The sequence below is a fragment of the Myotis davidii genome, unplaced genomic scaffold (assembly GCF_000327345.1).
Source record: "Myotis davidii unplaced genomic scaffold, ASM32734v1 scaffold812, whole genome shotgun sequence".
Taxonomy (NCBI): domain Eukaryota; kingdom Metazoa; phylum Chordata; class Mammalia; order Chiroptera; family Vespertilionidae; genus Myotis; species Myotis davidii.
The window spans coordinates 3,017,224-3,027,524 of NW_006284238.1; the positions used below are offsets into that span (position 1 = coordinate 3,017,224).

A 10,301-nucleotide genomic window follows, 5' to 3' on the forward strand; every position below is an offset into this window, starting at 1 on the left:
TAAAAAAAAAAGTGCTCCAAAATTACTTTAACCATTTAAGCACACCCAACTACAGGTTCTGTAAGTCAATGTATTACTAAAAAGTTAATAAAAAAAGTTTCTGTTAAACTATAAGTACTTTTCTCATCTGTATAATCTGTTTGTAAAATAATCTATTATTGTTCAGATTAATGACATTTCACTTAAGGAAAAAAATCATAAATACATATGCTAATACAACACCATATAACTATTAAAAAACCCAGAGTTATTCTAAGCAAAGAAAACACTTCCATTCACAAAAAGAATGAATTTAAAAGCCAAGAGTCAAGAAAACTACGTTTTCTCTTTAGGTTGGCAAATAGCATAAAAATTTTAACTTCATTAGATGACATTATGCCTGACTATTAAAAGCAAACAGAAGAGGTTTTTATTTTTGATTAGTCTGTCCACAGTGGAGACCACAGCCAAATTAAATGACTTTCTTCAAAAAAAGCAAAAAATGTAATGGGAAAAAATGCAACGCGCTTATACTTTCAAAAAGATAAATTATCTAAGACTAAGTTGTTTTATTTTTTAATAGTAACTTCAAGGTAAATAGAGTTAACAATCCAATCCAAAAGTCATAGGAATAATTATGTTTTGTGATTTAGATCCCCCTCCCACTCACCCCCTCCCCCCGGCCCTTGAGATTTAGACCATTACCTAACATTTCCCAGTGGGTCTAAAACAGCACCCAGTAATCAAGCACTCATAATACTGCAACAAAATTTATAAATACTTGAAAAAAAGGCCTCATTTTAGTTCAGACCCAGATCTGCTGTCAAGTAACTTAACATCAGGTCAGGTTTTGCTGCCAACATCCATTTTTAGAACTTTGTGGATTTTGGATAAAAGATTGTGGATTTAAACTGGAAAAATGGAAACGTCAGACAAGTTTTTAACTATCTTTATCCTTAACTTAAAAAACAGTAGGTTACAAAAATATAGTCTATTAAGCCTTAAAGTTTACACACTTCCACGATAGTACAGGTAGTATATTTCAACTGTTCCTACAAGTTAGTTAATTCATATGTCCAAAGAAAATAACACCACGCTAATAAAATCTTGAAATTGCTTTGTAATTGATCATAGTTAGGGTTTCAACTAGCTTAAAAGGACATTTGGACTCTGGGATAATAGGCTCAGCAATTGGACAAAGAAATTCTCCATTTCTCTTTCTGTTGTCTTACATTTTGGAAAAATAGAAAAAAAGTAGGTAACAGGGATCAGAATGCTTATTAAAAGAAAAGTTATGGCCCTAGCTGGTTTGGTGCAGCAGATAGAGTGTCAGCCCGCAGACTGAAGGGTACCAGGTTTGACTCAGGTCAAGGATACATACCTTGGTTGCAGCCTCGATCTCTGGTTCCAGTCTGGGCAGCAACCAGTGGATGTGTCTCTCTCACACCCATGTTTCTCTACCTCTCTCTCTCCCTTCCACTCTCTCTAAAAATCAATGGAAAAATATCCTCGGGTGAGGATTAAAAAAACACACAACATACTTAGACTGGTTTTCCACAGAATTTTTAAAACTATGATAAATGTTCACCTTGCAATTCATTAATTGAGATACAAAGAATTAAAATAATTAGTATCTATTCTTTTGTAATAACAATCACCTGGTTATAATTTCTGTAAACTCCTGAAATACCTCAAAGACAGTTTTTGTAAAAAACTAACCACTACTTTGCATGTATGGCTAGCACTTGGTAAATAAGAATAGTTAAACCTGGCCAGTGTTGCTCAGTGATTGAGCACTGACCTACAAACCAGATGGTCACAGTTCAATTCCTCGTCAGGGCACATGCCCAGATTGTGGGTTCAATCCCCAGTGCAGGGTCATGCAGGAGACAGCCAATCAATGATTCTCTCTCATCACTGATGTTTCTATCTCTCTCTCCCCATCTCCCTTCCACTCTAAAATCAATAAAAATATACATTTTTAAAAGTATTTGATAAGTTAAGATATCTAATTCCCTGAGATGCCAGAGAATGCATCCATCAAACATCATTGTACTAGAAAGAAATCACTTCGCTCACTACACGATCTGACGAAGTATTGAATAAAACCTTACCTGTCTTCATCTTTGTCATACAGTTGGTAATAATCTCCACAGCCATTCCAAAAGGTGTTATCCATAACTCCTTGCCTTCCTGCTGTGGCTCCACTTTCTGATGTTATTTGGTTATTTTCTGTTTCACTCTGTGTAACTCGTGCAAAAGGTAGATCCAAGAACATACAATCATGTTCTCCATCGTAGTCATCACATTTTATCAAGAGGTCATCTGAGCCATTTTCCTCAACTTCCAAAGCCTCCCTCCACCTCTGAACACTTCTTTGTTTAGCCTCATGCCTATTAAAACCTGATTCTTGGTTCACCTGGCTTGAACTTACCAGTTTTCTAACTTTAGGCCTCACTACCTGTTCAGGAGAACTTCCCTGCTTGTTGTCCCTATCCCTGGTATTTTGTTCACTGCAAATATGCCCCAGAGCACAGGCTGTATCTTCAGTTGAATTTTCTCTCTTTCTCTCCTGGCTAGTATTATTTTGTTCCTTCTTTCTAATAATCTCCTCTTCAGAAGAGGACCTCTGAAATTCCTGATTGGTTTGACTGACAATGTCACCAGTAGAACTTTTCACTAAAGTAGCTGAATCAAACTCTTCCAAATCATCTCGTTTTTCACAGCTAAACGCGGGAACTGGTGGTAAAAGACCTGTATTTGCCTCTACCTCTCCATTTTCCAACTCAAACATTGTACTGCCCAAAGCTTCCTGATATCCACCACCTTCCACAACTTCTGAGGAAGGCTGAAGACGGTCATTACCCTCCTCTCCATGTCTGCCATCTGGATCACGAGAGTCAGTATGAACCGATGCAATTCCATTTTGGACGCTTGAGGCGTTACAGGCTGCTTGAGTATATTCTCCCTCAGAGTTATTATGAAGATTTGTACTGCTTCCTAAGGTCTCCCTGCCTTCCCCACTGTGTTGTACTGCAGCAAAGGATGGACTGCTCTCAATGGTCTGATTCAATGCTGTATCACAAATGGGAATTTCTGTTTCACTTTTTTCAAATAAAGGATTGTTGGGTAAAGAAGACTGAACTTGATCCAATGGACTGGAACCTTCATAGAGAACAAAAGAAAACATATTTGGAGAGATTAATTTAGATAAAATTTGATCATATCAATTATTACCTCTTTGAGATTATAAAAGAATTTCTGACAGGTGCTTCTATGTACCCTTACTGTACTGGGAAGGCAGAATGGTTACCCTATGAGTTCATTTATGCCACTGTGTAGTCACTGAGTATCATCTCACATATCTTTTGCAGGTTTTCCACTAAATCCTAATATTTAAAACATTCTGTAAAGTACATTAAAAGCAGAGGCTAATGAAAGACCAAATAATAAGGCTTAAGTGAAGTCACTGCTCTCCCAGTTCTTGGGTTGTGCAATTCAAACATAACTTTTCTATTACATGCAAGTGTAAAAAAAAAATTCAAAAGTACTTAAGATAGATATAAGATCAGATTACAGATATAACAGAAATGAGACTGCACTGTGTTTGATGTCAATTCAGAAGATTATATCTCAGTAATATAGCTATGAGTTAACTTAAGGTATGTTACAGCTATGAATGAAAAACAATGAAAAAGTCAATGTTAATTCTCTTTGCCACAGTTTGTCAGAATTTTGATACAAGAATAAAATCATATCAAGTCTATAAATTACTTTAGCATGGGTATCTTTTATCACTACTAATGGAATAATAAAGACATGAAATTTATTGAACAAAAATTTGTAAATTATAAATAACTGAAGATCAGTATTGTCCTATCACAAACAGGCTTCTTTAATAGAATGACCTCACATAATAATTCAGATTTTTATATGTATGTAAACTAGAGGACCAATGCACCAAATTTATGCAAGATTAGGCCTTCCTTCCCCCGGCTGCCAGCACCAGCTTCCCTCTGGCACCCGGGACCTGGGCTTCCCTTGCAGCCCCGGCTTCCTTCAGAAGGTGTTCCAGAAGATGTCGGTCTAATTAGCATTATTATGCTTTTATTATTATAGATGACAGTAAAAATAATCTAGAATTATCAAGTTTGTTCAGAACAAGAGGAAGATGGCATTCTAGTCCAAATTCATGTATTTTAATACATGAATATCTGCAAAATACTTTTCAAACTACTGAATGGTTAAGAAATTTTAACTAAGAATTAGTTGACATTTATATTTTATAAATGATTTTTTTTAAAAATCAAATGAGCCAAGCTATATTGCTTCAAGAGACAATTCTAAAAAACAAAATTTAAACTTAATATACAGGGAAAAATATACTCAGTTAACATTTTAAAAATGTATTTGATCAAAACATTATTTCCTCTGGTTGAAGGATGTGACAATGCAATCACTGATATGAAAGTGTAGTTATATTTTGATAATTGGCCATATTCTATTTTCTTCTATGTTTAAATATTAACTAGTGGCCTGGTGCACAAAAATTTGTGCACTCGGGGCAGGGGGGTTCCCTCAGCCTGTGCCCTCTCGCAGTCTGGGACCCCTCTGGGGATGTCCACCTGCTGGCTTAGGCCCGCTCCCCAGGGGATCGAGCCTAAGCTGGCAGTCAGACATCGCTCTGGAAGCCCGGCAGCCCTTGGGAGATGTCCACTTGCCAGCGAGGAGCAGACCTAAGCTGCAGTCTGACATCCTTAGCGCTGCTGAGGAGGCAGGAGAGGCTCCTGCCACCACTGCTGTGCTGACAGCTGTCAGCCTGGCTTGTGGCTGAGTAGAGCTCCCCCTGTGGGAGCACACTGACCACCAGGGGGCAGCTCCTGCATTGAGCTTCTGTCCCCTGGTGGGCAGTGTGTGTCATAGTGACCAGTCATTCCCAGTCGTCCTGCTGTTAGGGTCAATTTGCATATTACCCTTTTATTATATAGGATATTAATTCAATAAAAATTTAAATTAATTAAAAATTTCAGAATAGAATTTCTTCATAGAAATGTACAGCAGTTTTACTCATAGACACACATAAAACCCACTCACAATTTCAAATATTACAAGATTAATTCCTTCAGTCTTATTAATAGTTTTTAAATAATTCTGTGGTACATACCTGAGGAATTTTCCTTTGGAACATCATCTAGTTCCAACACTTCATAGTCATCACCAGCTCGACCTAAGCTTCTTTCATGCCTTGTCATACAAGGTTTAAAACTGACATAGGCATGTCTTCTTCCATATCTCCTGCCTGTGATTGTCTGATATCCTCCCGCTGGTTTAGGCCAGGCAGCCTTGTTGGAATCTTGATCCATTGCTGAAAAACAGAGTTAGAAATAAGAGTCACAGCAATGACTTTCATACTGGTGATTGGTGGGGGTACTGTTTGGACATATATGCTACTTGCCAAATAATATGCTATTAAACATCAAGTGTACCTTATTTTTTTTGTAAATTAAGTTTCATTTATTTACTAGTAAGCAATTCAAGAGTGTCAACCAATTTCTAAAAATTACTTATATTGAAGTGTTAATGTTTATGTAATTATACTCTCTCAATACAGATTATTTAGAAAATAAAACACAAAGTAAAAATAAAATAATCAACACCAATATTTTAATATGCAAGCAGTTCTCATTTTCTCAAGTGTACCTTATTAATATGTACTATGTTAAAAAAAGTTATGTGGCCTCTTTACCCACAAAAATATCTATTTTAAAGTTTGGTTCCTTTAAGGTATTTAAGACTTTTATAATGTAACCTACCAAAAAAGATATTCATATGCAAAACTACTATAGTGCAAAAGCTCATTAAGGATTGGAAAATGATTCTCCAAATTATCTCAGAAAAGTACCTTACATATAAGTTCTCAATACATATCTGTTGATTTCATTACTAGCACATGATATGATGATGGTTTCAATTACATTAAGAGGAATACATTCCTGTCAAAAGTAACAGTTAACTTCTTTAAATGGTATATATAATACCAAAAAGAACCAACTGGACCCACAATAAATAAGTCCAATAAGTTAGGGCCAGATAAAATTCTCTAAAAGAAAATGATGAGCCAAGTCAAATACATGCTACCCTACCTTTCAAAATTACCATTGGTATACATTATGATAAGAAAAACCACCAACATTTGAATAACTTGAATACTAAGTTATGATGATTGAGAAATATATAGTAGTAAACAGTAGCATCTTTTACTAAATATGACATTATTTTATATGTATTAAGTATAAGTTTACTTAATCAATTCGATTTTATGTATACAATGCGGGAACTAAACAAAATATTATCCCACAGTATATGGAATAGTCAATAAATACGATAGTTACATATTTTAATTGCATTAAAATAAGAAGTATAATTGCTTCCAAGCATGAAAGAAAAACAAACATGTACTTATAAAATACAATAGCAAGTATCACATTATGTTATTTAATCCCCTCAACAACCTAATGAGGTAAATACTGTAGTTTATTTTAAAGATAAAAAAAATTAAGGTTAAAATTAAGTATTTAAGTAGTTTGCTCCATAATACAATAATATGACTCCAGATCCAGTGCCCTTAACAATAACTCCAAAGAAATAGTCTCCAAAGTGGAAAGTACAATTGAAGGCAAGGGTATGTGAAAGGAAAATATAAGAATTTCTACTTGCCCTTATTTTCATATAAAAAATTAAGAAATGCTTTGTAAGTATTTAACATATGGAGGAAAAACTGGCCTTAAGACCATAATCACATGTCATGTATGACACTGAGGTATCTGGAGGGAAAAATATAAAGTCCTCAATGTAGAGATACTTTGCTTACCTGCTGGCTCTTTTTCAGTAAACTGTGACATATATGGCAGTTTTTGTGTGCCCAGTTCAATGGAATTTTGGATGTGACTTAGTTTTTACTCACACAGTAAATAAGCTGCAGAAGATTCCTACAAAGAAACAATGGATTAAACAAAATAACAACACAAGCGCAAAACAAAAAGGCAAAATTAATACTTCTGCTTCTAGTGAAACCTTTGTTAGCTTTATAACAACAAAAAATATGATCAGACAAGTTAATAAAAAAACCTCACCTATATATATATATAAGGCTAATATGCTAAGTGTCCCTCCGAACATCCGCTATGACGTGCACTGACCACTAGGGGTCAGATGCTCAATGCAGGAGCTGCCATAATGCGCACTGGCCATTTACAAAGAAACAGCACAGTGGACCTGGTGCTGACAAAGCAACACTCGGCTTCTCCCAAGTGGGACACAGGCCCCAACACCACCCCGGAGCAACAGCCCACCAAATCACAGCCAACGTGGCCGAGGCCCCATGGGACAAAATGCGGCCCACAGCCCAGCCCAACCCAGCCCAGCCCAGAATCAGTCACTGTGGGTGCCGAGTAATGACGCCCACGCGTAGCAACGCCCAGCTTCTAGCAACTTGCCTCCAAACATTTTACACTTTAACCAAATGCCTGTGAAGCATTTTCCTGTGCCTCATCTCATTTGATCCTCACAGAAGTCCTACAGTAGGTAGACAGGAGAATCAGTGGAATCCTATTTTCTTTCCATTAGCTGGAAAACGGAGATTTAGAAAACTTAGAAACTTGACCTGACTGGAAAGAAGTAAGAAATGGTGAACCCTGAAAATGACTTCAGGTTTTCTCACTGCGCAGAATATAGTCAAACACTGCTGCAGTTACATATTTCAGCAAGGCTAAGTTGACTTGAGTATGCACGATACATAGAAAGCGCTCGCTAGCGCCAATCGCATGTGTGTGTTTCAATCTGTCACTGTTGATCGTGAATTTGGTTGACACTTCTATTATAGAGAAAGGGTGAATAGCGGTATTAAAATATTTCTTCTGATTAATTCCCTTTCAATGTGCACTGTGCCACTAGTATAACTATAAAATGACCATTTGAGAGCAGTTTTACATCTCCTCTTGAAAAATCTTGCTGTGAGGGTATTTCATCCTTAAGACTGACAATAACAACAGCACACACAATTAATAAGTAAATAAGCAAATTTATTTGGAGAAGTGCTGACTGGGGTATGTGATTAAATTATTTGGTACTCTAGTACACTATGCTATATCTTTGGTTCTCCATCAAGCACTATATTGTTCTTTTAGCTCTGGTTTTTTAAAAAAGTTAAACCTAAGAATACAAATTTAGGCTTATGGTGATTAATGTATAATGCATACAATGTATAATGTATGATAAGTAATGTATAATGGCTTATGACAATTAAAAATTAATGTGTGTAAATAATGATATACTTACGCTTTACATTAGTCAATTGATCATTCAAGTATTTTAATCCCAAATAAGAACCTAGTCTAAATTAGAAAAATCAAAGTCTACCACATAAGAATATTAAAAGACCCTCTGCAGTTTTGAAATTAATACACTTATTTACTACTTCAAAAGTTGCTATCTGTGCTCTTCTCAAAGTTTGATAAGGACTTAATTTTTTATTTAAATACCTGATTTAAATATTTGAGCTATGGCTAACTTCCTATCACCAACTCATATTTATTAGAAGACGATAGTTCTGTAAGTGAATTTATGTTATCTGTCTAGCTATGGATAGCTATTAACATACATAGAGTATACACATATCTATATCTATCTATCTATCTATCTATCTATCTATCTATCTATCTATCTATCTATAAAGGCCTAAGCAACCTTTACAACCAGTTGACCAGAACGACTGATTGCTAGGACATGCGCTGACCACCAGGGGACAGATGCTCAATGCAGGAGCTGCCCCCTGGTGGTCAGTTTGTTCCCACAGCAGGAGCGCCACTCAGCCAGAAGCCGGGCTCAAAGCTGACGAGCACAGCTACAGCAGCGGCTGGAGCAGTGGAGAGCGTGAGTGGCAGGGCACCCGGCTGCGGCTTGGGATCCTCCCCAGTGGCCTGCCACTTAGGCACTGCTACATCCCTCAGGGGATGTCAGACTGCCAGTTTTGGCCTGATCCCCACAGGCTGGCAATCCAACATCCCTTGAGGGGTCCTGGATTGCGAGAGGGTGCAGGCCAGATTGAGGGACCCCATCCATGCATGAATCTGTGCACAAATCCATGCACCGGGCCTCTAGTAAATTATAAATTTAGCAACAAGTTGTAATCCTCTATCTCAGTGGTCGCCAACCTGTGGTCCGCGGACCACTGGTGGTCCATGGGATCCGAAAGGTTGGCGACTGCTGCTCTACCTGAACTGAGTCAGACTGTTAGCAATAGATAAAGGGTGAAAATATATCTAAAAAATCATACTGGCAAAAATAAAAGCTCTAATTAATACTGTTTTAATAAGGAAAAAATCTTAACTAGAATCCTTATACATTTACAGTACAATAAATGGCAATCTTAAAGGGTAACTATGGACTTAAGTTCATGAGTATTTTCTTTGGAATAAGGCTTTATTCTGACATGTTCCAGGGCACTATTTGCAGTGCTGATACAACAATAAACAAAATGAACAAATATTCCTGATCCCTAAAAGCATCAATAAACCTCTATTAGAATACTGTGGTGGTTTTAAAACATACCCATAAATTCTTTAATACTTCACCCTTCAAAAAAGCAGAGCCTAATTTGCTCCCCTTAAGTGTGATCTGTACTTAGTAACTTGTTTCTAATAAAGACAATGTGATATAAGTGACAGTTCGGGATCTAAAAAATTAGGGCACAAAAGGCATTGTGGCTTCATCCTTGTTTGCTCTCCCTTTGCTCTCTTTCTCTGAGGGAAACCAGCTGTTACATCATGAGATCACTCAAGTAGATCTATGGAAAGGTCCAGATGAGGAGTAACTGACAATTCTTGAGGAATTGAGGTCCTCTCGTAATATCCATGTTACTGAACCAGCTAGGTAGTAGTTGCTTCATTCACAATCAAGTCTTCAGATGACTGTACTCTAGGCCTAAATCTTGAGTGAAACCTTATGAAAGACCTTGAGCCAAAACCACCCAGCCATGTTGCTCCTGAATTTTTGACACACCCAAACTATCCTATATAATAAAAGGGTAATATGCAAATTGACCCTAACAGCAGGACGACTGGGAATGACTGGTCACTATGACACACACTGACCACCAGGGGGCAGACATTCAATTCAGGAGATGTCCACTGGTGGTCAGTGCTCTCCCACAGGGGGAGCGCCAAGGAGCTGGAGTGAGCAGGAGGCTTGATTGCCACAATGATGAAGGAAGCCAAGCTTCCCGACCTCCGTGGAGGCTCTGAGCTCCATGCAAAGCAACAAAG

The 10,301-nt window shown here is 37.2% G+C and overlaps 1 protein-coding gene across 2 annotated transcripts in view; it reads right to left on the reverse strand.

The window, feature by feature from the left end:
* Positions 1-10,301, reverse strand: part of PJA2 (praja ring finger ubiquitin ligase 2) — a 61,525-nt gene that overhangs the window by 28,642 nt on the left and 22,582 nt on the right. For both annotated transcript variants that reach the window (XM_006754265.2, XM_015568432.1), the window contains 3 exons: positions 6,851-6,968; positions 5,144-5,344; positions 2,094-3,144 (listed from right to left, as the gene is read on the reverse strand). In XM_006754265.2, coding sequence (XP_006754328.1) covers positions 2,094-3,144; positions 5,144-5,344; positions 6,851-6,881 — 1,283 coding nt within the window. In that variant the 5' untranslated portion in view covers positions 6,882-6,968. The remainder of the gene's footprint in view (positions 1-2,093; positions 3,145-5,143; positions 5,345-6,850; positions 6,969-10,301) is intronic.